Genomic DNA, 26,904 nt, shown 5'->3' on the forward strand with positions numbered 1-26,904 from the left:
CTGGCTGGTACCGGGCTGCGCTGTTTAAGCGCTCGCTGATTTCTCCCGAGCCCAGAGCTGAGCTCTGTGCCGCGGTTCTCCTGGCAGCCCTACAGTAAACCTTTGCCCCGTCACCTCCGTCGCCGCTGGGGGACGTGCACCCTCTGCTGTGTAAAAGCACTTGCTTGGAGAATTCCTGGTTCTGCTTCTGGTCACGTTTCTTAAAATCTCTCTCTTTCTTTTTAATAGATTAAGTTGTACACAAAGCATGGTACTCTCAAATACCAGACAGACTGTGCTCCAAACAACGGGTATTTCATGATTCCCCTCTATGATAAGGTAAGAAACCAAAATACTGCAGTGTCTTCTCTGCAGCAGAGGCACGAGCTGCTGCCATCAGAACAGCACGCATCACAAAGCATTTGGATCAGTACATAATTTTGTTACGCTTGGATCCAACTTCCCTTCTTTTGATTTTCTGTCTGTAGTACAATTATTGTGTTTCTCAGTGGTGTTATGGTGGGGAAGCCAGGTAGCTTTAGCTGTGTGGTGCTCGTAGCTTAGGAATGCTGAAAGAAAAGTGTAGGTCCTGGCAGTGTGAGTATGGGTAAAGCTTTCGGTTACCTGCCAGTAGCAACAACATATCTGCCAGTAGCAACAACAGTGTCTCTGCTATATCTGTTTTGATTTGACTGAATTGAAAATAACTTGAATGGCTAGCTGCTTATATTAGAAATGACTTAAGCATTAAAATAAAGAAATCGAAAGCTTAGAATGTAGCAAGATTTTGGTATTTATTTAGACTGGAAAAATATTTACTTTCAAATTAGATACAAGCTGCCCTCAAGTGATCTGGGTGTTTTGCTCTTGTAAAGAATTGGTTAGCTTGTGGTTTGGGAATAAATCTGCTTCAAATGTGAGGACATTAGACACATCTTATCCCATTCGTTTCATTCTTAGGTCTCAGGGCCTTTTAATGGCCAAACTTCAGAACCCACGTGGTGCCTGCTGATTTAAAGAGGATCTCTGTGTAGATTAATGCCTTTTCGGCACAGAACTTTTAGTAGAATTTGAGTTTTATTATCTCATGTTTGGGCAGAATGTTTGAGTAGAACCACCCAAGAGTGGAAAGCTCTAAAGGCAGTTTTAGAGCACATCTGTTGAGGCAGGTAGAAAGATTTGAACACTTTCTAACATTGAACTGCTTGTGCATGAGCCAGGTTTGATGTAGATGCGATATAAACATGATGCTGCTTAATTCTTGCTCTTAGCTGTCAGGATACAAGCTCAACATTGCAGACTGTCTGGGTAGATTCTGCTGCTTCTTTGAAAACAGCATAATAATAGGTGGAAAGAGAGGGTGTGAGGTTCTTGAGTCTTCTTTACTCTATGCAGCATTGTGCTTGTATTCTGACTTTTTTTTTCGTTCTTCAGTTAAATTGAATCAGGTCAGTGAAGACTGTTATTGCTTTTTTTAAAATTATTTTTAGGGGGATTTCATTCTTAAAATTGAACCTCCTCTGGGATGGAGTTTTGGTAAGTGTTCACATCTCTTCTAATAATAGGACACTGTATTTTGCACTGTGGGACTTCAACTACTGCTAGCTTGCAGTTGGCAGGGAAAATCACGTGCTGTGTAAAAGACAGAAACCCTATTTAGTTTTAATAAATATACTGACTGTACAGTAGAAAAATAGAGCTGTAGGGCAGACACTGGCAAAGTAACACGTGAACTGATAAGAAATAATGTGTATTTTTCATAAAAATGTCTTTAATGAGAGGGGAAAGGATTTTTAATATCAGAATTTGTGGGTAGTTAACTTGGCTAAGATAAGGCTTCCAGAGCACGACTAGTGCACTTGAGCTAGTGCGTTTCTGGAAAAGTTTTGTAAAGCTGAACCAGGGTATCTCTGTGATTCCTTTGTCGCTAACTGCCGTGCTGTTTCATTGTTTTTCCCCCCCAGAACCGACCAGTGTAGACATCCATGTAGATGGCATTAATGACATTTGCACAAAGGGAGGCGATATTAACTTTGTGTTCACAGGGTTTTCTGTGAATGGAAAGGTTAGACTCCTTTATGTTTATTTATTCCATCTGATGTTAATTCTACCTTCAGAAAAACATTCTACTTTACCTCTGCTAGTTATTTTTATTCACTTGTGCGCTGTTTTCTCTTCATTTTGACAGGTTCTCAGCAAAGGTCAGTCGTTAGGTCCTGCTGGAGTCCAGGTTGTACTGAGAAATGCTGGCAGTGATGTAAACTTACAGGCAACTATTACCCAACCTGGAGGAAAGTGAGTGTGGGAATATGCATGTGTGCATGCCTCATTTGTTCGTTCACACAAGATCCTTTCTGTTCTGCCATATTGATTGGGATTATAGAAGTTCTGAAACACACAAAGAATATGAATTGCTTTTCTGTAAACAGGTGTTATTGACTCTTCAGCGGCATCACCTTTCTCTTGCTTTACAGGTTTGCTTTCTTTAAAGTGCTTCCTGGCGAATATGAAATCTTTGCATCTCATCCCACCTGGATGTTGAAAGAGGTTAGAGCCGAAAAAAGTTCTGATGGACATTTTTAGTGAGAGTGTATCATCTAGACTTTGTCTTGATCAGCTCTGTGAGCAAGTTTGTGTGAGTGGACTAGGTTAATGCAATTTTCCTAAATTTAGCTGAGGCTGGCAAGAAATTGCCTTGTGCAAGCCTCATCTGGAGCTAGTGGAGCCAGCTGAGGGAGGACTGGCTATGAGCTCCTGCTTTATGTTTTCTAACCCTATACATTCTGTTTGAAATTAGGTGTTATAGCAGATGCTTCAGTCCTTTCCTCTCAGGTTGTTTGCTTTCTGAGCTCTGAAGTCCTGACTGATTCCTAATCAGAGAAACAGTAAAAACACGCAAAACTGCTTTAGCATCCTTCTGTTTTGAATAGCTGCTGGATTCTCTTTGAGTACTGCTATTCTTGGTTCTTCTATTTCTGTTATTGAATACTTAGCTTTCGTTGGTTATTTTGTGCTGTGAACAAGATTAAATATCTAGTTCTGATGCAAGTGTACGTGCTTTGGTATTTCAGTCAAACACAGTGGTACGGGTGACCAGTTCTAATGCTTATGCTGCTAGCCCTCTGATTGTTGCTGGCTACAACGTGTCTGGGTCAGTAAGGAGTGATGGAGAACCAATGAAAGGGGTCATGTTCCTGCTTTTCTCCTCCTCAGTGACCAAAGAGGTAATGGTGTTTCAGAAACTTTTTCATACAAGTATGGAGATAAGTGGAAAGCTATATAGCTTTGTGTAGTGCCCTGGTACTCACCTCTGTTCATCTTGAGCTTGGCTTATAAAAGACATAAACTGCATAGCCTTTCTAGCTGTGTTTTTGTATTTATTTGTTTTCATTTTTAACAAGGCCCTTGTAATACAATGTTTGTGTATGTGCTCACTTTTCACCTGACTTGAATGGAATTACTCAGACATGTAACACAATAGCTTTCTGTTTAAAAGTTGGCAACCTTGAAGCTTAAGGTCTTTGTATTTTTCAGACACAAGAAATTAGAAGTTCATTTTAGCTTCAACTCTTCTGATGTCTTTCCATTATTGTTTTCAGGCGATTGGGTTTCCCAATGCTCAGATTGTTCAGGGCATAGAAAACTAAGACTTGACCTGAAGCAGGCAGCAAATGCAAAATATAATGGGTTCTCAGCATGGTATAGTTCTGTATATTCACTATGGGTCAGCAAGGTAAAGGGCTACAATTCTAAGACAGTATTTTTCCACTAGCATCTTTTTGCACATTGAATGTTGTTTGGTCAGTATGTTCCCTCATGAGGATTACAATCTACTATTTGAAAGATCAGCTTCTGGAAAAAGACTGAAATTATTGCCAAACAAACTTTGAATTTCACTGTGTAGGAGCTCTAGTGCTCTAATTTTCCTCGTAAGATCTCAATCACTTTTTGCCCTTATGATATGAAATCAAAGATCAATTGCTTCTGCTGCCACCTTAAAAGTGTTATTATTTATGAAAAGAGTGTGGAACATTTGGTGGTGTACTGTGGTTTAATATACAGTTTATAGAGATCTGTTCTGTAATATTAACTTTATCCTCAGAGCTGAAGTCAGTTAATGTTAAGACATGTAGTGCAGTTCTAGGGTACTGGGGGGTGTTGAGTTTCCCAGTTTTCTGTCCTTGTTAGCATGAAGTTAGTTATTGGTTGATTTTTCTTTTATCTATACAGGAATTGTAAGCTGTGCTGTCAAACCGTCTTTAAAATGGCTTTTGCATTTCCCTTCCTTCATTCTCAGAATACCATTTTAAGTTGTACCTGTCTCCAAATTATTTTCTGTGTTCTCTCATTTATTGTCACAGGATGTTGTGGGCTGCAATATTTCTCCTGTGGATGGATTCCAATCACGAGATGAGTCTCTCTCCTATTTGTGTAATGTTGTATCAAAAGAAGATGGATCTTTCAGCTTTCTTTCCCTTCCAAGTGGAAAATACACTGTGGTATGTTTGTTTATCCATTGAGTTGTTAACTTTTGCTTTCTAAGCTAGCTTATGTATAATTTTATAGCTAGTAAAACAGAATTAGTTGGAAATACTTTTAATTGGTTTAATTGGAAAAGGAGAATCCAACCTAAAGCATTTGGCAGGGAAGTAAATTGCTGTGTTAGAACTCTGCGATGTGATTTCTGAGAAAGGAACTTGGTTACAAATTACCTGAATACACCGACCACACACAGAACCACCCCTGGGGACTGATGGAAGACTGAAAACTTCAGCTGGCTTTGGCTACCCCACATGCGTTAAGTTCCCTGTTTTCTTTTTGTCCATTCTCTTCATTTATGTCCAGGAAGCATGAGAGTGTTGCTGTGTGTCTGATGCTTACAGTGATGGTCTTGCAATCTCAACCTGTTTGATCAAGAAAAGGATCCAAGCTTGTCTCTTTCCTTTAATTCTCTAGTGATCCTATATTCTCTTAGATTAATATCTCTGTAAGCTCTCACACAAGCACCAAGTACCTCCTGAGTGGAGGGTTATTCTTCTGGTTTTTCATAGAGTCTTATATGTATGCATCAGACATTCTTGAAATACTGCCTTTATTTCTGCCTCTGTTACTCTGAGTCATTTTTCCAAAAGGTTTGCAGCCCATTTGGCCATAGAGGTGTCTGTTAGTGATAAGGATGTGGAAAGTGGTAAAGGAAAGGAGTTCTGATATCATGGCTTCTTAGGAGTCAGAGCGATGTGTTCTCTTTTCAGATACCTTTCTACAGAGGAGAAAGAATTACCTTTGATGTTGCGCCATCTAGATTGGACTTCTTTGTAGAACATGACAGCTTACAAATTGAGGTAAGAGAAGTAAGAGGTTTGTGCCATTCATTCCTGTAAAAATGTAACTGATGTTAACAGAAAGCAGATGGGCTGTGGAAAAACTTCTTTGTAAGAAGCTTAAAGAGATTTGTTACATGCAGCCTCTTGCCAAGCAGGTAGATGACAATATCTGGCGTTATGCTTTATTTCCTGTGCTCGTTCCCTTTCACTAGGAAGAAACAAAGTAGGGAAAAGCTGTCTACTGTGTTCACTTTCCTGTCTGTCTTACAAACAGGCAATAACCTTTCCGATTGAGTAAGTTTACTCCTTCACATTTTCATCTCTTCAAGAAGGACTTGGAAATTTGTGTGGTTTGCAGAATTTCTTGAGTAATATCGTTATGATGTATGATTTGAGCCTTCTGAATGGTACTGATACAGTTGACTTGAGAATTGGTTCCTTCTCTTAGTGGGACAGTAAGCCTTGAGTTACATGCATACTTTCATTGTGATTATCCTGGTGTTTTTTGTTTCCTAAATCTGGAAATTAATTTCTCCTGTGTGTGTGAGGTGAATAGCAGTCCATGTTGATTGCTGTAGACATGTGAATGCTTTTGCTGGCTAAAGATTAATGTTAACTTTCTTTCCCATTTCAGCCTGTTTTCCATGTGATGGGTTTCTCTGTCACAGGCAGAGTGTTGAATGGTCCTGAAGGAGAAGGAGTTGCTGATGCCACTGTGACACTAAACAATCAGATTAAAGGTATGCAGTGATCTCGGTCTGTGTTGCTACAGGGAAGTCTTTAATAAGCTCAAGTACAGGATTAGTAGGGTATGCTACTGCTGAATTAAATCTTCATGATAATACTCTACTTTTTTCATAATTTATTTGTAATATGACAGTGATTTTCATACAGTTCAGTAATTTTGTATGTTTTCTGGCTTAGATGAGAGTAGTAGCTGTTCATTTGTTCTGTAGTAGAGAATTTCTTATGATTTCCTTTGAACATTCGCCAAAGTAGAAGTATTGCTTTGCAATAGAGAAATGAAGGTTCATCTCTTAAGAAACGTAATATTGTTTCATTGTTGTGCAATTAAAATTTAAATCTAAAGCAGTGAATGCCCTTTGGTGCTTTTGACACACAAAGATAGACAATGAAAATGTGCTGTGCTTTTTTAACTCTTCACTTTATTTGTTCCAGTGAAAACAAAAGCTGATGGATCTTTCCGTCTTGAGAACATAACAACAGGAACATACACAATTCATGCCAGAAAGGAGCATCTCTTCTTTGATACTATCACAGTGAAGATCGCACCAAATACACCTCAGCTAGCAGACATCATTGCAACAGGGTAGGTGCCAGTGTCATGAAAATGTAAATTGATACATGGACAGTGTCTTCAGAGGGGGTAGTCCTTTCTCATGCCATGCGTGATCTGGTGTACTGTTATTTGTTAGGAGTTAAATGTTACTCAAGAGATTTAAGAGAAATAGAACAGCATGAGTACAAAATTATGTTTTATCCACAGTGCTTTGCTCACTACTGTTTAAGCCTTGGAGATTGCTCTTTTTATAATCCCTTCTTTGTAGGCAAAGGCTCCACCACATGAGGGTATTGAGCAATTGTAGAACTGTACGTGAACCAAAAAAAGGGGAGTTTTGTTGTCACTGGTACTGCACTTCAGATACCTTCCTCTTGTTTGAGAGTTGTGTAACTGTCTAATACGGTATTGTACCAAACCTCATTCAGGAGGGATTGATTCCCATTCATGTAGTAGTTCCTCAAGGTAACGAAGTTTGCTTATCAAGGAAATTTTCAAGCAAGTGTTTTTTATGAGCTTTGTCAGATTGTTATGTGTATTCTGATGGCTGGCATTTATTTTAAAGGTTCAGTGTATGTGGCCAGATCTCAGTAACTCGTTTACCTGACGCAGTCAAACAGATCAGTAAATATAAGGTAACCATGGTGCCTCAAGATAAGGACAAAGCATCAATGGTTACAACAGAAACAGACCCTCATGGAGGATTTTGTTTTAAAGCAAAATCTGGCGCATACAGTGTTAAGGTAAGAGTGAACTTCTGTTTCTTTACTGTAGGACTGTTAAATGGTTTTAGAAGATTTAAATCATCTAATTTCTAAAATTTGAGAGGCTAATTGTAGATTTTGTTGGCCCTTTTCTCCTGTTTGCACTATTTAAACTATGACAGGCTTGGTTGTTTTTCGTTTTTTTTTTTAGTAAGCAGAAATTCTCATGCACCTTTCCCTTTATACTTGTGAAAAGGACTTCAGCCCATTGAGATTGAGCAGGTTTCTCTCCCTCCTCTGTACTGTCCCTCAGATAGCTTCTTATCTTCATATATTTTCCTGTAAAAGAAACATGATATGTGCCTTTTTCAGATGTGCTAATGGTTCCTGAGATTACAGGTCACTGCAGAACCATGGCACAACCACGCTGAACCTTGCATTGTAGAGGACAGTGCAGGCTGAGAGATAGGAAGTGCACAGTTACGAGGTTTCTAACTGTCCTAGATAAATGGAATAGGCTAATGTGGAAACTGGAGTAGATAGATCTCAAAGTAGAAACTCATCCAGACTTTTGAAACTTTTGTATCATTTTCAGCTCAGACTTACTGCAATTTTTTAGATGAATTTTGAAAAGCATATTTTGGAGGCTGGTTTTGCTGCAACTTATGGTTAAATATCCATTTTCTAATTTCTGATAAGTCAGTTGAACTCAGTAGAGTTATCTGTATTTAGCATTTAAAAGCTGGTGATGTGCTGCTGACCTATGCTCAACAGGTAATTATTCCGGAGGCTGAGACCAGAGCAGGATTGGCTTTGAAACCCAAAGTGTTCCCTGTTACTGTTACAGACAGACCAGTCATGGATGTGACCTTCTCTCAGTTTTTGGCATCAGTTTCGGGGAAGATCTCTTGTTTAGGTAAGGCGGTTTTGAATGTGAAATGGAAATGGAGAACTTCAGCACTGCATGTGTGAATCAGTACTGTTTAAATCCACTTGCTTTAAAACCACTTGTTGTGGTCAAGCCCCATTGACAGATAAGTAAGTTGCCTTGTAGTACATGGGTGGAAACAGGTCTTTCATCAAGAGACCTTACAGCCTAGTAAGTAGTGTGTTTGGGATGAAGTTATGAACTTGTTTTTAATACTTGCTAACAGTAAGTTCTGACTTATTTCCCCTAGAAGACAGTAAGTTCTGGCAGGAAATGCTCCTGGCTGATGCGTGGCATGTTGTCCAGCAGCATCAGAAGTATCAGAAGTAAAAAATGCATGCAAAGAAAATACAGTGCCTATAAAACTGATTGCAGCAGATGATGATTAGAATTTAACTCTTGTCATTTTTTATCCCTTCCTTTTTCTCTGAGTCCTCTCAGATGTTTCTGGGCCCTGCCCTCTGCTATTGTGAGGTGGACCCAGGAATTTAGTGCTGGCTTCTGGTTGTTACTGGCCATTTAATAGAAGAGTATGATTAACAAGCGTAGGCTTACTGAAGAATGCAGCAAAGCACTAGTAAGGAGATGCTTAGGAAATAAGCTCAGTAGCTTGAATTGGAAATACACTCTGTTGTAAAAAGAGTAATTGTTGTAATCTTAGTACACGTGAAGCTTCCTTGGAGTTGGGGGATTTGGAGGAAAGCCGGCAAGGCAGGGTGTGCTCATTTTCTGATGTCCTTTCTGTGCAGATGCTTGTGGTGATTTGGTGGTGATGTTACAGTCTGTGAGCCGCCAGGGTGAGAAACGTAACCTCCAGCTCTCTGGACGTACAGACTCAGTAGCCTTCGCGTTTGAAAATGTGCTACCTGGCAAATACAAAGGTAGGATAAGAGGGAATTGCTGCAAGTCTTACCTTGCTCTCTAAATCTGTGTTAATCTGTATGCTTTGGTTATCACGTGCCACATGCCCAGTGTGGAGTTAGTCTCAAACGTGAAAAAGTTGGGAAAAATGCTGTATGCCCGTGCATCAGGTTTTCTTAATATTGTCTATTTAGCCATTTTTTTGGTGCTGATATTTATTTTTTTATCTGACTTTGAAGATTATTGCCTGGGAAATCAGTGTGATAGGGGCTTTTTACACCACAAAACCAGTTTTTATTCAATTGTACATTACTGAAAACTTTCTGTGTTGTGTATTCCAGTAAGCATTATACATGAAGACTGGTGCTGGAAGAATAAATCTCTCGAGGTGGAAATCATGGAAGATGATGTTTCAGGAGTAGAATTCAGGCAGACTGGGTATATGCTGAGGTGTTCCCTTTCTCATGCAATTACACTGGTATGTGTATAACAAACATCCTCGTGTTTTTTCATTAACATGTGTACATAGGTTGGATTGCACTTGGAATCAAAGCTTTCTCGTGTCTGTAGGTGGTCTTGTAGCACAGGAGCTCAAATGCTGAATGTGCTTTGAGATTTGTCTCTTAGATTTGGTGAGATGGTCTGCTGTTCTTTGCTGTAAGAGAGAAGCATTAATGTACCCTTAGGCAAAAACTATTTTCATTTTGTTGTTCAGTAGTTGCTAATACTGAATTGTGTTGTGGCTTCACAGGAGTTTTACCAGGATGGAAATGGACCAGAGAACGTTGGTGTTTATAACTTGTCTAAAGGAGTTAATAGATTCTGTCTTTCAAAGCCAGGTAACAGCTATAAAATATTACTTGAATAAAGGAAAACAACCATTCAATCAAAGCTGCTGGTAATTCCAACAGTCTGTTGTGGCTTCTGAGATTTCAGCATATAAATTCTCTATTTTTTTTCTTTTTTAGTAGATGAATGGCATTGGTCTAGGATGTTAGAATAATCTTGTTTGATTCTGTAATTGGAACGTAACTGATCAATAGAAGTTTCATTTCAATACAGAGTTCCTGAAGGATAGCTATTAATGGTACCACCAGGGTTATTTATAACAAGAAAAAGTAATGTTTTAATGTTTTGCATTTTTTTCACTTTGAATATTTTAGAGCTAATTACCTGTTACTGCCCACTAGCAGAACAGTTAACCAATGCATCTGATTTTGATTCCATTTTTAGCTTTGCGTAGTTCATCCTTAGAGCCTTTGGTTTCATTCACAATTCACAAATGGATTAAAGAGCCACCACTGGAACTCCAAGGCCATCAGCTGTGAAATTAAAATAGATTGCTTCTGACTTTGGTTTGTTATATTTGTAACTGTTTTTATGTGCCTCTTTGTTGAGGTGCCACATTTTGTATCAGTGTATATTAGAAAGTCAACATAGCTTCCAGTAGTGATCTGTGACTGAGGAGATGAATTAATTTACAGTAGTCAAACTTTGCAATTCTTTCTGTACCTAAGGTCATACGTAGTCTTCAGAATTCAGGCAACTCAGTAAGCTTTATTTCTTTATTTGTGTATCAGTGGATCATTCTTTGGCTTAATGCTTACAGGTGTGTACGAAGTAACCCCACGTTCCTGCCACCAGTTTGAACATGAGTATTACACTTACGACACGTAAGAGCAGAATCTGCTTTCAGTGTGCTTTCATAAAGCTTCCTTCTGCTGCACCTACTTTCTTTCAGTAATTCAGGATGAGCTGCTATGACTGGCTGTAACCAATAGAAGGAAGCCTTAGCAAAATGTATCAGTTTTCTTGCCCTTTAAAAAAGAAAAATGTGACTAAAGATAGGCTTTAAAGATGCTTTTGCTGCTTCAGATGGATGTTTCAGTCTGCCTTCTGTCCATCTTTAATGCTTTTTTGCTTTGTAACGAAGGAGAGATTTTTCAGTGAAAAATGTTGACGGCTTGTGAGGGTTGAAATGCAAAAGATGTTATGTTTACTAGAGAGCACGTAGCACTTGTACATCCCTGGTACCAGCAGCTATCTGTGGTGATGCTGCTCACCTCTGCTTTGCAGGCTGAATAGGCATACACCCTAATTACCAGTGGGCAGTGCAGATCTTCCCAAGTCAGCCATGTTTTATCATGTACATCCAGGTTGTGATTTGGCAATGTGCTTAATGGCTTTACTCCTATAAAGAGGATTTCTGCTCCCTGACTACTTCTAATTCCTTAACAGGAAACAAATTCAGCATTAAAAGATAATTTTGTCTGCTACTGAATTCTGTTACTGAATTAAAAGTACTTCAAAGAGGGATCCACTAACTGTCAGCCAGCACAAACTGAATACATGAATTGAAAGAGGAACCCCTTTCTGCAGCAAAGTACCATTAGACCTGGGGCATCTTTGTGAACCACTCCCAGTATTGTTAACTTGTGAATGTTCCTCTGATGTGTATAGAGATTGAACATATGAATTCAATCAAATCAACATCAGCTTGTGAGGAAGGCCAAATATCTTCCTTCCTTTGTGCTTCCCAATGCCATGCAGCAGTTGGGGTTTCACATCTGCAAAATGCCAGCTTTGCAGTATGCCATTCCATTAGCACTACAGCTTTGTTGTGTAATTTATATTCTGTGTTTTATAAAGATCTTTCTGCTTATGGGTGGGAGTACAAAATCAGCTAAATAACATCCAATTATTTTCTTTAGGAGGGAGCCTTAAGTTCATCTCTTTGTTGCTTTGATTTACAGGTCCTCTCCTAGCATACTGACGCTCACTGCTGTTCGACACCATGTCCTTGGCACGATTGTAACAGATAAACTGATGGATGTGACTATTACCATTAAGTAAGAACAAAGAAATAATGAGGCTGTAAAAAAAAAGGAGGAAAGACATCCCTCTCATAAAGTTTTATTCTGGTTTTTATACCCCAGTGGCTACTTTTAAGGGAATGGCACCCTGTGCTGGACTGCAGGAGGTTTTTATGCTAAGCTGTTCTTTGAGTTCTTTGTAGACAGATAAATAATTCTCAGCCCTCGATTTGTACTTTGTCACTTGATTTCAGTATAGCTCCTTCCTAATTGTATGTCATAGTAAAAAGAAATGATTTTCTGAGTGATTATGCATTTTAATGAACCAAAATTTCTGAATTCAGAATTCTGAGCTGTTTAGCACCGGGACTGTTTTTTTCTTAGTTTATTACCTCAGAATAAGAATCTGCTGCTTTAGAGCATTGTTATTGATGTGGAGAGAGCTGTAAGAGGAAAAGTATGCTGAGTGATTACACACTAATGTGCCAGTTTATGTTTAGCTGAACAGACAGCTCACTGGGAAGCACTGATTTGTGAATAGCTTTAATTGTTTGAGGTGCCAGATCTGCCTGAAAGTGGGTGATAACAATGAGTGTTTTAATGCTCTCCTGATGTTCAGTTGCTGTGGACTAGAGGGTCTCAAACTTAGAGTGTAGAAAACATCTTTGTGGAGAAACAGATTTCCTCAATAGCCCTTCCTTGAGTCCCTGAGTTTAATGAGCCCACAACTGCAACTGCTGGGCAACTACAGCAGCCACAAAAGAAGCACTGAGACAGAAAAGAGCCATTAGAATTTTAAAAGTAATTTAACAAGAGGGTGAATATTATATCAGTGGTCCAGGCTGGTGGGGGTTTTTTGAGACTATTGGGGCCGGAGGTGGCAGTTCAGTTGCCGCTGGCTGTTCCAGTCTCTATGAAGCTTTTCAGCTGAAGTCTGTTTTGTGAAATGCTGTCAATGTAATGGGAACAGTTCTGGATTTCAAAGCAAGGTCTTTTTTTTTTAAAGTCTGTGCTTGCATACCAGATTTAGAACAGTGATGTCTTTAATTTCAGTTAATCGGAAACTGCAGAGAAAGGGTTTAAAGTCCTAATGAAACTCAATGAAACTCTCAAAAAAGAAAAACTAGGATATAGGTTAGTGCTGAAGCAGGAGATGGAATTATCCTGATAATCTAAAGTGGTCTTAGGAAATTATATTGGTAATCATTTCATTTCACAACTTGTAGAGACTTTTGAAATATTTGGAATCAGTTTTTCAGTCTGTTGTAGACAAGACAGGAGATAAGGTAGAAAGGATGGTTGGAGACAGCAGAAATTGCTAGGAGAGACAGTGTAACAATATCCATTGTTCTGAGTTGATTTAACGAATGGGGATGAGATAAGCTTATCTAGCGATCTGGTCGGTAGACAGTGATAAGACAGCTGGATGGTTGAAAGGTGTAGGCAGATAGGTTGGAACTCAGCACTTTTTCTGGGAATTGCCAACTATTGGAAGTATTTGCTTGTGACAGAAGTTTTTTTCTTCTTGTGTACTCTATATCTAAGAGGTATGTTCTGAGGGAAGGTTCCTAGTACTGAACAATAGAGATACCAGTCTTCTTGTTGATTTTGTATAACATCTTTTCTGCATTTATCCTGTTCTCAGTTTTGAAATTCCAGCCTCTCATAGGTGATGACTTTGTTAAAGGTACTCTTGCAAACTGTTCCTTTGGCTTAAGAATTTGCTGCTCCTTCTAACTTGTCACTGCTTCTGTGGGAAGTCATTGCCACTGCAGCAGAGCTGGAGTATGTTCCTTGTTGCAAAACTGAGATTCTACTTATGGAAAACTAAGTTAAGCTTACGTTAGGGTGCTGGACTCTGCAAAATGGTTGAGTTGTAGCTGCATGTTATTTAGTTATTTAGTTAGTTATTTTATGCTGGCTGTGCATTTAGGTGCTGAGATGTGCCAGAGGGAAGGAGGAGACAGCAGGGATATAACTTTTTGAATGGTTCTAGCGTGATGTGGCAGAATATGTGAATATAATGTGTTACCAATAGGTCCTTTCCAACTTTCCAACTATGTTACCAGTAGCCCCTATGGTCAAGCAGATTGTTAGGAATATGAAAGTTTTATTTATGCTTGGAATGAAGAGCAGAATAGGAAGGAATACCTTTAAAAAAAAATATCTGGGATGTGTCTGCTGTGTTGTAAAGGCTCTAATTAACATATAAAACAGTATCTTTTCCCCTTGTATGAAGTGAGCTTATTTTGTTATCTTTTCTATGTTTTCAGGTCATCCATTGATAGTGAACCTGCCTTAGTTTTAGGGCCGTTGAAATCTGTGCAGGAGTTACGCAGGGAGCAGCAGCTGGCAGAAATTGAGACCCGCCGACAGGAGAGAGAAAAGAAGGGCCAAGAAGAGGAGGGAACAAAGCCACCAGTGCAGGAGATGGTGGAGGAACTTCAAGGACCATTTTTATATGAATTTTCATACTGGGCAAGGTACTACCAAGCTCTGATGGGAAGGATGTTTTCTTTGGACTGTTATCTGGGTTTTCCAACAAAAAAAATACTGATCTATTCCACTTAGGAAAGAGCTGCTCTGTGGGTATTTGTTCTGGCTGACTGTTAGCAAAATGAAAACTAATAGCACATTGTAAGAATTTTGCTTATATTATTGCTGGTATTTTCCCCTTAGTGTATTTAGAAGTGTTCTGAGGTCAATATGCAGTGCTTTGTCCTGTGTGTGAGAGACACTGATTTCATTTTCTTCTAATGCTGTCTTGTTTTTGTAGGTCTGGTGAGAAAATTACCGTGACACCGTCTTCAAAAGAGCTTCTTTTCTACCCACCTTATGTGGAAACAGTTGTTAGTGGAGGTAAATAGAAATATAATTTCTGGATGTTACAGCAGATTCTCAGAATTACTTGTATTACACTTACTGAGAAAAATAACTGTGTAGGTGCTAGGTGTATTTTGAGTATGATAATCAGTTGAAGTTCCTGTCAGTTTTTCCTTTGTATTACGTTAGACCAATAAAAGTAGCTAGAAATAAACAACAACAACAAAAAGCACACAACAAACAAACAAAAACCCTCACACTTCAAAAATTGTGAGGGCTACCAGCAATCAGTTACGCTGCCTGTTGTATCAGTGTCCAGAACATCCTTTATTTGTAGCGGCTAGGAAGCATGCGGTACCTTTTATGTGCTTCTTTGTTGTGCACAGTCTAAGTACATAATGTAAAAAAAAAAAACAAAAAAAACCTTACATGTCACTAAACATGGCATATATTGACCTCTATTTGATCTCAGAAAATTTTCTTGCTGTTGGAATGCTTTCCACGTGGCTGCAGTGCATGGTACGTTATGAACCTACAAAGCACTTAGCAAATCCAAATTTTTTTATGGTACCCACGTGCTTATAGCTTTGGAACTCAGTTTCTGAATTTGGTGAATGTTTGGATGTTTGAAGATGTGACAAAGAGCTGTAAATTATGTGGGTTGATCGCTTACTCCAAGGCAAAAGAACTTCGACTGACTCTTTAGAAGTAGTAAAACTCTTGCTGTAAGATGTAATATTGAGTGTATTCTTGACTTGTTTGTTTTGAATCCCCTTTGCAATGACCAAGAGAGCTGTCCTGGAAAGCTGATAGAGATTCATGGGAAAGCAGGCTTATTTATGGAAGGGCGGATTCATCCTGAATTAGAAGGTGTTGAGATTGTCATTGGTGAAAAGGGAGCGCCTTCTCCTCTCATCACAGTTTTCACTGATGACAAAGGTGCTTACAGGTAATTAGCAGATCTGTTTTGATGTTTTGGATTCTCTCATTTAAGTGCCATAGTGACTTGACAACCTGTGTGATATTCAGATGATTCTTCTGAAGTGAATGTTTCTTTCCTTATATTTTGAAGTGTTGGGCCACTCCACAGTGACTTGGAATATACAGTTACTGCCCAGAAAGAAGGATTTGTTTTGACTGCAGTAGAAGGAACAGTTGGTGACTTCAAAGCTTTTGCTCTTGCTGGAGTGACATTTGAGGTAAGCACATCTAAGTGCTTAAGTTTCTGAATGGTGTTTTGTTAAAGCTAGACAGGCGAAAATGTTAACCCATGTGTCCCAGGGAACAACAAACAAGTATGGGATGTGGGAATCAGGTAACTTTATCATAATGGAAACAGATCTCAGTGATTTAGTTGTGACTTGCTGCACATATTTTATGGAATAAAAATAAGAGCTTGTAATCCAAAAGACTGGATTTATTTGCTTTTGCAGAACTTGACAACCTTCTCCTGTATCTCAAGGGGATTTTCTTGTACAACCTGGTCCAGCTGGTACCTGGTTTTAGTCTTGGGATACTTTGTTCTGGCCCCTACCATGTCCTGTGAATTGTTGGATAGTGTCTCTCTGGCGTTTTTGGTACATCTGTCTGTGACTGCTCAGATCCTGAGAGCAGAAGGTTCTGTAGCCCTGCAGCATGACACTGCAGATGTGGCTAGCGTACTCTCAGAGGCTTCTGAGTTGAGCATCTTTTCATGATAGAATGTTATCTTACAATTATAGCTATGGCTTTTGTTAAAACAGATTAAATCTGAGGATGACCAGGCTCTTGCTGGAGTACTCTTGTCTCTCAGTGGAGGGGTGTTCCGATCCAACCTCCTTACACAGGATGATGGCATGCTGACCTTTTCCAATCTGGTAAGTTGAAATCAATTGTTCTGAAAGTGATTGTATGTGTGGTGCTGTGTATCTTTGCCCTCCAAAACAGGGATGTAATCAGTGCTCCTCAGTGACAGGAAGATACATGAAATCATAACTCATACTGAGAGATGTAGGTTCCACTAGCACTTAAAATGTTAGCTAGTGGAAGATGTGAAATCTAAGCTGGAGGAAGTTTTGTCCCCTACATGCAATAGATGATGTTGATTGATCTCATTTAGAAACTTGCAGTCTATAAACATGATCACCAGCAAACTGGCTTGGTTCATTTTAGTCTTTAGAGGAAACAAATGTAATAAGAGTATTGATATGTACATTTGTGTAGACATGACTGAATAGTTTCCTTTCAAACTTCCTTCTCTCCTGGTCACTTTCCTTTCCTTGCAGTTGTGATGAAGTATTAGAGTCATAGTTCTTTCCCTTTTCAGGCTTTATTTTCTGGTAGAACTCCACCAGTTCATTGTCTGATGTGTTCCCTGTTTATGTTTTCCAGCCAGTTTAACCTATGGTTGGAACAGAGAAGGTTAGCTCTTTCGGGAGCTCTAAGAGAAAAATAATTGTTTGGAGCTGGTGAATTGTTTATTGATAGTGACACAACAGCTTGTTTTATGCATCTTTGCAGAGTCCAGGGCAGTATTATTTTAAACCCATGATGAAAGAATTTCGCTTTGAACCATCATCTCAAATGATTGAAGTGCAGGAAGGACAAAATCTTAAAATTCGGATAACTGGTTACAGAACAGCTTACAGGTTAGTGGAGATGATAAACTGTGCAAAATGCTATGTACTGTATCAGGATACATTATGCAAAAGATGGGTTTTCTTCTGATACAAGTTTGTTCTGAAGGCTTGGATGTACTTTTGAAGGCACAATTTAAATACTGTGCTGCTTGAGAGTACTGTTTCTAGCCCTTTTTTCATGCATGTGGATATACTAGCTAAGCCCATGACAGAACTGTAAGGAAAAACGTTGCTAAGAAGGTACCATGTCAGTGGCACTGCGAGTGGCTTGTGCTGTGTCCAGTGGGAGAGGAAAGATTTATTCTGGGGACTGTGTAGCACTCTGGGTATCTGACTTAAGGGCTGAAACAAATTAAGGGTCCCTGCCCTCTGGGGTAAGTCTTACTTTTCTTGAAGGGCTGGGATCTTGGATTCCTTAAGCTATCCTCCGAACTGCAGCTGATTTAAAAGCTTTGAAACAGCTTTAGGTGTATATGTTACAAATTCTGCTTTTGCATATGCTAAACATATGAAGTACTTTTCTCATGAGTTGTAACAATCATGTCTTAAAAATACACGTTAAAACAGCATTTGCACATAAGTAGCAATTGTTTCTCCCTCTAGCTGTTATGGCACGGTTTCTTCATTAAATGGAGAGCCTGAGCAAGGAGTCTCAGTAGAAGCTGTGGGGCAGGAAGGGTGTAGCATCTATGGAGAAGATACAGTTACTGATGAAGAGGGCAAGTTCCGGCTACGTGGCCTCCTGGTAAGGATCAGAAGCTTTCTCTCATTTACGTTTATGTTAGTATGTTAATGGAACAATACAATGTGTTTTATGAATTAGCTACAGATTTTTGTCTTTTCATCACACTTGCTAGCTCAGAGGTCCTTGAGACTCTTTTTGTTAGGACAGGCTGTGAGTGATGATTCACTCTTGTAGAGGGGAACATTTTTATAGTGCAAATCTGGGCAACTTTCTGACTTCACGTGAACTGAACAGCTCCTATGGTGTGACACATGAATGTGTCTCACCGGTGTTCAAGCACAAGCACAGGTGCTGTGGCAGGGAAATCTCATCTCTTCAGCTGCTCATGTGAAAATTCTGCAGCAAGTGTATCTTAGAGGTCTATTGGGTGTATGTATCTTGTTGACTGTATAGCATATGTGTGAAGTGAGCTGTTTTGTGGGAAAAACAGCAACTGAATTTCTGGAAATGAACAGACTTAAAGGAGTTAGTGAGTTAAATTATCTATTTAGGATAAGAAAACTTGTGGAATATTAGAAAATTCATTTACCGTCTTCTAAAATTAAAGTACATGCTATTTAGTGTTAAGACTTATCATCTGAATGTTGTTCATAGCCAGGCTGTGTGTATCACGTACAACTCAAAGCTGAAGGCAATGATCATATTGAAAGAGCTTTACCACAACACCGGGCAATTGAGGTAATTTTTTTATTTTTTATTTTTAATTTTGTGGTATCAATTACATTTATAATGCATCTGTGTAGGCATTAAATCAACAGCAGTGTATTTGAGTGCATTCTGTTTAGTCAAGTGGTTTTCAGCAAGTTAGCTCCTGTTGTGTCAGCACCATAGCTTAGAATTGCAACAAGGCCCAACCAGTAAACAAGTGAAAAGGATTCTTTTACTGCACAAAAGCTATATGTTAAGAAATAAGAGAATAAATATGCAGCTTACTTTTCAGTATTCTTTTATGATCTGGGATAGAGAAATGATGATTTGAGATTGTCATAAATTGTTGTATTATTTATCTTCATATTCAATTACGTGTCAATAAATACAACTTATTGTGGTTTCTTTGGTCCAAATCTTGCAATCTCGATGCAGATGAAGTTGTCATCCAGACTAGCAAATCTTTATAAAATGTAATAATAACTTTGAATTTAGGACTTATGAGGTCTTTTTAAATACTCCTTCATCCTTACAGACTCAAACTACTCACCTATCTTTTGACACCTGGCAGAAGTTAATTAACCTTAGTTAATTAGTTAGTTGCCTAGAGCTTTTTGGTGGAAGATGGTCGTTATTTGAACTCAGACTCATGCCTGATCAAGATGCCGTCCTTTGCCGCAAAACAGGCAGAATTCTTTCAAGTCCTTAGTGTCTCTTGCTAAGAATGGTTGCTGCTTGGAAAGGGAAGTAAATGGCAACACAAGTTTCAGAAAATCAAGTGAAGCTTATGTACTGCAAGTGAGAGCTGTAGGCAGTAGATTGTACTGATAGTATCGTAACTGGCTTGCCTTTTTCTTAAGGACAGAAAAGCATCTGAAAGAAACCTGCTTTAGTTCTTTCTTTGTCTGCAAAAACGTGACTGTGTTGTATGTTGCAGGTTGGGAACAGCGACATCGATGATGTTAATATTATAGCGTTCCGGCAAATTAATCAGTTTGATTTAAGTGGAAATGTGATTACGTCTTCTGAGTATTTGTCCACGTTATGCGTAAGTTCAAGCCTGTGATCTCTGTCAAGTGCATTTGCTATTGATTTCCCAGTGTTTTTTTGCAGGGTCACTGGCAGTCATTCAGTAGTCTTATCTGACTATGATGCAATCCTCTTTTAATTACGCTCATTTCTGAGCAAACTGTGTTTTCTCAGTATTTCAGGCTTACTTTGTACCTTGAGATGTCTAATTTGTGAGGTAAGGACAGAGAAATTGAAACTTAACAAAATGAGCTTAGCAGAGAAATTAGAAACAAACTCCAGCTCCAAAATCCTGTGAAACTGTTGGCATTATTTAAAAGAATTACTATATTCTCTTCATTGCACAGCACAGACTATGTCTAATACATCTAGATATGGGAAAATATCACTCTTCCCTAATGGTACTTTAATGGTAATTTATAAGTCTCTTTCTGTGATTTTTCACAGAACGTGTTAGGACAAACCCAGATGCTCATACTTGACATCTATTTATACAGCCCGTGATGAATTTTGAAGTACTTTTATTATATAGGAGCATGGGCTGTTCTAGTGCAGACTCAGAAATACCTCTTGTGATCTCTTCTTTGCCTCACAGGTGAAACTCTATAAAAGTGAAAATCTTGACAACCCAATTCATACAGTCAACTTAGGCCAATCCCTTTTCTTCCACTTCCCTCCACTGCTCCGAGATGGAGAGGTAAGAATATTTCTGAATAATTGGCTTAATTAGCTTTATTATTTTTCCCTAAGCACACTGAAGTATTATTTCTGGTTTACCTGCAGTACTGTATTCATGCTGGTGGTGACTTGTGTCTCAGAGCATGTGAATCCTATTAAACTGACTTTTGCCTTTGATTCTAATTTTGCCTCAGACTGCTACTGGTGCTGTAGACTTGAGTTTATTTTATACCCACAGAATTACGTGGTGCTCCTGGATTCTACGTTGTCTAAGTCACAGTATGACTACATCCTGCCTCAAGTTTCCTTCACTTCCATTGGATATCATAAGCACATTACATTGGTCTTTAGTCCCACTGTAAGTACAAAATAGGTAAATGTTCATTTCAGATGTTGAGCTTGAGAGCAATGTCTAGGTAGTGAGCCTTGTGATCTTGGCCTAAGTTTCTATTAATGTAAATATAAAGAGGTTTATGAGAGATGTTAATGTGGCAGTAAACTTGGTAATTTGGTTTTGGCCATGTTTAAGGCATCGAACGGCGATGTAATGACCTGTTATATTATGGGAAGCAAATAGGGAGTTCAGAATGGAATTCTAGCCTTGACACTAACTGAAAGGATGCAGTAACTGGGGTCTGAAGATAAGATTGTGCTGGGATTCCCTTTAAAAACTTGTATAGAGGAAAAAAGCGTCAGCAAGCCCAAATGAATGTTTTCAGTTCTTGGAGCCCAAAGCAGATGAATTCTCAGACTAATGTCAGGAGAAATCTCCTCGTGTAAGAGAGAGAAATGTCTTTTTGCACCTTCGGAGCTGAATAGTGCAGTCAGTGTAGGGAAATGTTTGTCCTGTAATACTTAAATGATCTTTCCTGCATCGCTGCATGTTCAGTGAAACATGAGGTGAAACAGCAGTTAATAATGAAGGTTGCAAATATGCCTGAAAGATGTTGTGTTAGTTTGTCTGCTCTTGTGTTATCCATGGGATCAGAGAATTTTAGGCAACTTGTGATATAGGCAAAATGCACAACAGATTGACTGTAAAGTGGAGACTGACCATTGGTGAATTAGCTTTAAAAAACAACAACAAACCCCAAGAAGGAATTAGCAGATGAAAGGGTCTGATCTGATTGAAAATTAAAAGTTGAGTAAATCTTAGGTACTTGAAAGGAAACCAGATGGGAAGGACTGGATGTTCTACATGGTTCTTTTGCTAAAATTGGTTAAAGTTGAGAGAGTTTGTAGTCAAAATAATTGTTAAAAAATAATAAAATGCATCATACACACTATTTTCAGAGAAAGCTACCTGAGCAAGATATTGCCCAAGGATCTTACATTGCATTGCCACTGACACTGCTTCTGTTGTTGGCTGGCTACAACCACGATAAGGTAGGGCATGATTTTTGTTCTATCCAAGTATTATTGTCTGTTGGTACCCATAAATACTTTGTACTCTGTTAAGTGAAGTTGCATTCTGGTGGATATCTGGATAGAGATGCAGTCAGCAGCTGCCTTAAGTGATGTATGTGTAGCTAAGCTTTTGGACACTTACCTTGGGAAACCTATGGTGGGAAATTGTGCTCCTCTGTTATTTCTCAATTTCTTATTTGATGGCTCTGGAAAATAAAAAACAAACAAACAATGGCAACAACAACAAAAAAACCCACAACACAATACAGTGTCTTTTAAATTCATATAACTAGAGTCAGTGATAACCTGAAGAAAATAAATATTTTATTGACTTCAGGAACAGTCAGACTGAAAAAACTCTTGCAAGTCATTGAACCTGATCTCTTTGGCTTTATGCCCTCAGTATAAAACTCTCAGGAGAAATATAAGGAACTACCCTGTTACCCTTCTTATTTGTTGATAAACTGTGTTCTTTCAAGCTTTCTCTGATAGGCCTGGATTGTTTTGATGATAAGAGGGGAAAAAAACTGTGCAATGTGATTTCTTTTCAAACTTGAGTTTATTGCACAGAACATGAGTTTCTTCAGGATTTTTCAGTGGCACTGAAAATGCCATATAAATTACTGGCCTGTCCAGACTCAGAACTCAAATCCTAGTCTTAGATAAATGACTGCAAGAAAAAAAATTAGGGATGATTTTTGGTTTTGGTTATCAGAAGTTTCAGTAAGTTTGGCTTGCTTCCTTTCCAAAGAATTGCTGCCGTTTTCTGACATCTTTTTAGATGTTGTAGATGTTCTATTTATGCAATGGATTCCATTTGTTTGGGAGTGTATCATTCTGAAGAACACTATTGTGCAGACCTTACAAGCCATCATGATCACAAACTATTTCCCCTTTTTGTTGGCCCAGCTTATTCCCTTATTGCTGCAGCTGACGACTCGACTGCAAGGGGTCCGTGCTCTCGGACAGGCAGGTTCTGACACAGGTGGCCCAGAGGATGCGAAGAGACAGACAAAAAAACAGAAGACAAGAAGGACGTGAGGTGAAAGGGGTGGTTGCATAAAGTGACACTCCATCAAACTGAATTCTGGGGAAGCAAAACTAAAATACATTTTTGATAAATGTGTGATCTTCACATTTTTGTCATTGTGACCTGAGCGTGATTTGTCACACGAGCTCCATTTTGGTTGTAAATTTTTTATGAAGTTTATAGGTTTACTTATTATAAAGTTAATGAAATGAATGCATCTGTTGTTACTGTGAGTACATCTCCCATACTTGAAGACAGTTCATGAATTCTTTTTCTCTTCAGTGGAATGGGTTGTGTTGTCTTCATTAATGATTTGTAAAAGCAGTGGTAATAAACTGCTGATTTCACTCTGTCTCTATATTTTGACAGTATTTTTCCTTGCCTTTCAAAATACCCACTTTACTCCCGAGAAGGAGCACAGAGGGATTTTGCTAAATCAGTGCTACTTGAAGCAACAAAGTTCTAGGAAGCATGCATGAACTGGTGAATAATGTCCTTGGCACTTCCAATTGAGCAGCTTGATTGAAGATTCTGTTACCTGCACAGCTGTGATCTCAGTTCTTATCCAATAAATACTTGATTTGAATCAAAGATAACATATTTGCCCAATGAAGACAAATCATTAATGTCACGTAAGATTAGTTGATAATATCAGGTGAGTTCTGCTGATCCTAGTGCAAAAGCAGTGTTTAAATTTCAAGTTCATGTACAGTGTGATCTCTTTAGACCTCCGGTATTCCTGTAGTGGCTACAGCTGGTTAGCTAGTTGCACTGCTCTTTCCAAAGTTGGATTGTGTTGTGATATTTGTCTGTGTGTCTGTCTCATCTCGTGCTCAGGCAATGTGTAACATATTTGCCAGTTGCTGATGGATTATTTTCTTTTTTTCCCCCAATTATTTTAAGAAGTGTTAGCTTTTGGAAACCTTCAACATGCACAGTCCCAATAATGTAGACCGAAATGAATAATGACCTACTTCTTATAGGCCATCTTTTGATTCTTGTTTGAAACAGACAGTTAGACATACACAGTTTAAATGTTAATGGGGCTTTTTATTGACAAATAGTATAAAGGTTAATAGAGCTTTTGAAAGATGAACATAAATGCCTACAAATATTGCAAAGACATTGGTACTGCCAGTGAGTGGCAATGTTTCTCTTTTATAGTACTTGAAATAAAGTCCCTTTATGTTTAAATATTGAAGCTTACAAATGCTACTTCAGAAATCTGGATACAAAAATTGCTTCAGTTTGGTCCTAAATATTAAAACTTCATTTACTGATTCTTCTACTTGAACTGGCATTTATACAACGCAATCTGTCTGAGGGAAACTTTACCAAGATTGTAATAAAAATGAAGAATATAAAAAAAAGCATGTGTGTATAAAGCTTGAGATGAAGCTTTAACAAACTGTCATGCTCTCAGCTTAATGACCTCATGTTTTGTGGTTTGCTGTGATGAAATATGTAGGGAAAAAAAACATAGTGTTGGAGGCCTTGTATTAAAAATGTACAATTTTTATGTCTTTATTTTAGGTTGGTGAGCGTTGATAAGGGAATTGCTACTTGGGGGAGTTGTGTGAGGAATGAATGATAATTTAATGTGACTTGAAGGACTACCAGATATTCTGACCTCTGAACTGTGGGACTTGATGATTGACATTAAACATTGGAAATGCTGTTAATAAAAAGGCACTGATGCTTGCTAATTTGTTGACAGAAGCTGTTTGGTTTGTGACATCCATTTTCCCCTTGCTAGCTAAGGATCTCGGGATAAGATTGGGTAAATAGATCTTACAGCCTCTGACAACAGTAGTGAGTTGGAGGAAACAAAATGTGTATGAATGTTGAATACAGGAAGTGGGTTTGTATCAGACTTCTTTATGAGGCAGGATTCTTAGTAATTTTATCCTGATACTGGTCTATCCAGAAAAAAACTGTATATGCCCATCTTCCACATTGGCCAGAAAGGTCAAGGGCAGCTCAAGTTGAGGACTGCCTGCTACACTCTTCTCAGGTGAGTGTTGGGGCATTTATATTAATACAGAGACTGTGTGTAAGATGGGACTAGCATTTAGATGTTGACTCTTACAAGGAAACACTTGAGGCTCAGTGCTCAGTAGTGAAAGAATAGTGAATTCATTTGCATGGTAACAAATGTCTGATTCTTTTGGAAATGAGACTAAGACCTTCTGGATAGAGGTGATGTTGCATGTTACCTGTTTTTCTTTTGAAAGCAACAAATGTTATTGGCTGACTTATCAGTGATGCACACAACGCTGTTTCTTAAGAACAAAATGGACTATTGGTACAGAATTTTACGGTTTCTGAGCTTACTTTCTAAAGCATTATTTTCTTTATGCCTGTCAGATGAAGTCAGATTTTGAGAACAAGTATTCTTGCTGCATAAGCAACAGTGTTATTAAGTAAAGGTGCAACCATTAAAAAAACCAAACGTGTAGGAGAATGAATACAAAAAACTGAGGAAATGACCCATTTCAGCAAGGGTAGGGAAGCACGGATTTCTTCACAATAATTCTTGGTGCATTTACTTCAAAAGTTTCACTACGTGCTGAGTGGCACTACTTAATAAACACCTTTGTCAGTGGACAGTTTTTTGGGGCTAAACATTTGTTTTTCTTCATTAAGGACACATTGGAGTAAATTGACAATGCTCAGTGAGACTGAGAGCCTGTATGTCTCTTTGGACCAGAACTTAGTGTGACATGATGTGCTGACCAGCTCAGTGCTCCTCATCCTGCAGAGGATGGGATTCCAGAAGGAAATCTTTGAAATGAGTGTTGCTGCTTTGTGTATCAATGTGCTCTGGGAGCTCCCCACCTCCTCCCAGGTTGCTTTCTACGCAGCAGGTAGGTTTGATCCTTGCAAACTTCTCTAACTTACTAAAGAAAGAAAATGAGGTCAGTTGGGGCTGACAGCTGGTTCCAATAGGTGAACCTGTGGTTTGGCAGTTTAACACCATGGCCCTTAGATATTTTGATTTCTATCAGCAAATGTGTCTATACTATGATAATAGGAAGGCAACGCTGTGGACCTTCAAGCATCCCCCATCCTGCCCCTGTTAGCTCAGAGCACAACTTGATTGCTTCCTTGTGAATATTGTTCTTTAGATAGAAATAGCTGTCATAATAAGTAGGGAACACTCTTTCCAGCCCTGTGCTTAAGAAAACACACAACAGGCACTGAGGATGTTGAAGGTAAGGTGCCTTTGAAAATCCTACTAGAAATGTAAGTGACTCCAGGAGGAATGTAAGCTCTCTTGGAGAGCTGGGGCTGAACATGGAATTGAATTCTAAGATGATTTTGCCTTCTGATCTGTATTCCTGTCTTTGCATGGTATCTGTATTTTTATTTTTTTTTCTAGTCTGAAAGTAATTTAAACTGAGCTTGTTGGAAAGCTGGAGGCAATAAAACAGGTATGGTAGACAGAGCCCAAAGGTGGTCAGATTTCCTGAGTTGTGCACAGAAGAGTGGGCTCAAATCCTGCTGAGAGCGGGGTGCATTAACGTGTGATGAGTCATGTTTTCCTTACAGATAGATCGGTGGCTTTAGAAAAATCTCCAAAAGTCCACTAAATCTATTTCTGGGGTGTTACCGACTGATGCCTGAATTCTGTGATTTTTTTATTTTTTTATTTTTTTTTTAACTTTTTTAAAAGAACAATGAGTTTAATCTCTGTCATTCAGTTGTTTAAACCTGGAACATGCTGTATGTCCTTGTACACATGAAGAGCAGCTCTATGCTAATTAGCATTCCCTGAGCCCTTGTGGATTATTATTAGCAAGTGCAGCTTTTTCCCCTTGAATGTTTTACAGAGCTTTTGTGAGCTTCTTACATCAGCTAGCTTGTCCTTTCAGTTTTTTATTATACCTTTTGTAATTGCTTTCTGTCGTCATTTGATATGTTGGTGCTTTACTCCAGTAACTTCTACTATTACTTTTAACTGTTTTCTATTACTAAGATCAACATGATTACATTATTTACTCTGCTTGCTTTAAA

General features: G+C 38.6%; 1 protein-coding gene across 1 annotated transcript in view; it reads left to right on the top strand.

Annotated features, from left to right (window-relative positions):
- LOC100544619 (nodal modulator 1) overlaps window positions 1–24,593 on the top strand; it is a 25,872-nt gene extending 1,279 nt beyond the window's left edge. The window contains exons 2-31 of the mRNA XM_019620612.1: window positions 229–318; window positions 1,470–1,515; window positions 1,944–2,044; window positions 2,168–2,274; window positions 2,454–2,526; window positions 3,051–3,203; window positions 4,341–4,478; window positions 5,232–5,321; window positions 5,938–6,043; window positions 6,483–6,633; window positions 7,169–7,346; window positions 8,082–8,223; window positions 8,985–9,116; window positions 9,438–9,574; window positions 9,848–9,935; window positions 10,706–10,769; window positions 11,850–11,945; window positions 14,183–14,392; window positions 14,686–14,768; window positions 15,522–15,681; window positions 15,805–15,931; window positions 16,475–16,588; window positions 17,232–17,359; window positions 17,954–18,095; window positions 18,690–18,773; window positions 19,681–19,791; window positions 20,368–20,469; window positions 20,689–20,808; window positions 21,744–21,836; window positions 22,767–24,593. Of these exons, the coding sequence (XP_019476157.1) occupies window positions 229–318; window positions 1,470–1,515; window positions 1,944–2,044; window positions 2,168–2,274; window positions 2,454–2,526; window positions 3,051–3,203; window positions 4,341–4,478; window positions 5,232–5,321; window positions 5,938–6,043; window positions 6,483–6,633; window positions 7,169–7,346; window positions 8,082–8,223; window positions 8,985–9,116; window positions 9,438–9,574; window positions 9,848–9,935; window positions 10,706–10,769; window positions 11,850–11,945; window positions 14,183–14,392; window positions 14,686–14,768; window positions 15,522–15,681; window positions 15,805–15,931; window positions 16,475–16,588; window positions 17,232–17,359; window positions 17,954–18,095; window positions 18,690–18,773; window positions 19,681–19,791; window positions 20,368–20,469; window positions 20,689–20,808; window positions 21,744–21,836; window positions 22,767–22,898 (3,498 nt within the window). The 3' untranslated portion in view covers window positions 22,899–24,593. The remainder of the gene's footprint in view (window positions 1–228; window positions 319–1,469; window positions 1,516–1,943; window positions 2,045–2,167; window positions 2,275–2,453; window positions 2,527–3,050; window positions 3,204–4,340; window positions 4,479–5,231; window positions 5,322–5,937; window positions 6,044–6,482; window positions 6,634–7,168; window positions 7,347–8,081; window positions 8,224–8,984; window positions 9,117–9,437; window positions 9,575–9,847; window positions 9,936–10,705; window positions 10,770–11,849; window positions 11,946–14,182; window positions 14,393–14,685; window positions 14,769–15,521; window positions 15,682–15,804; window positions 15,932–16,474; window positions 16,589–17,231; window positions 17,360–17,953; window positions 18,096–18,689; window positions 18,774–19,680; window positions 19,792–20,367; window positions 20,470–20,688; window positions 20,809–21,743; window positions 21,837–22,766) is intronic.
- The last annotated feature ends 2,311 nt before the right edge of the window (window positions 24,594–26,904 follow it).

Source organism: Meleagris gallopavo, chromosome 16 (assembly GCF_000146605.3).
Source record: "Meleagris gallopavo isolate NT-WF06-2002-E0010 breed Aviagen turkey brand Nicholas breeding stock chromosome 16, Turkey_5.1, whole genome shotgun sequence".
Taxonomy (NCBI): domain Eukaryota; kingdom Metazoa; phylum Chordata; class Aves; order Galliformes; family Phasianidae; genus Meleagris; species Meleagris gallopavo.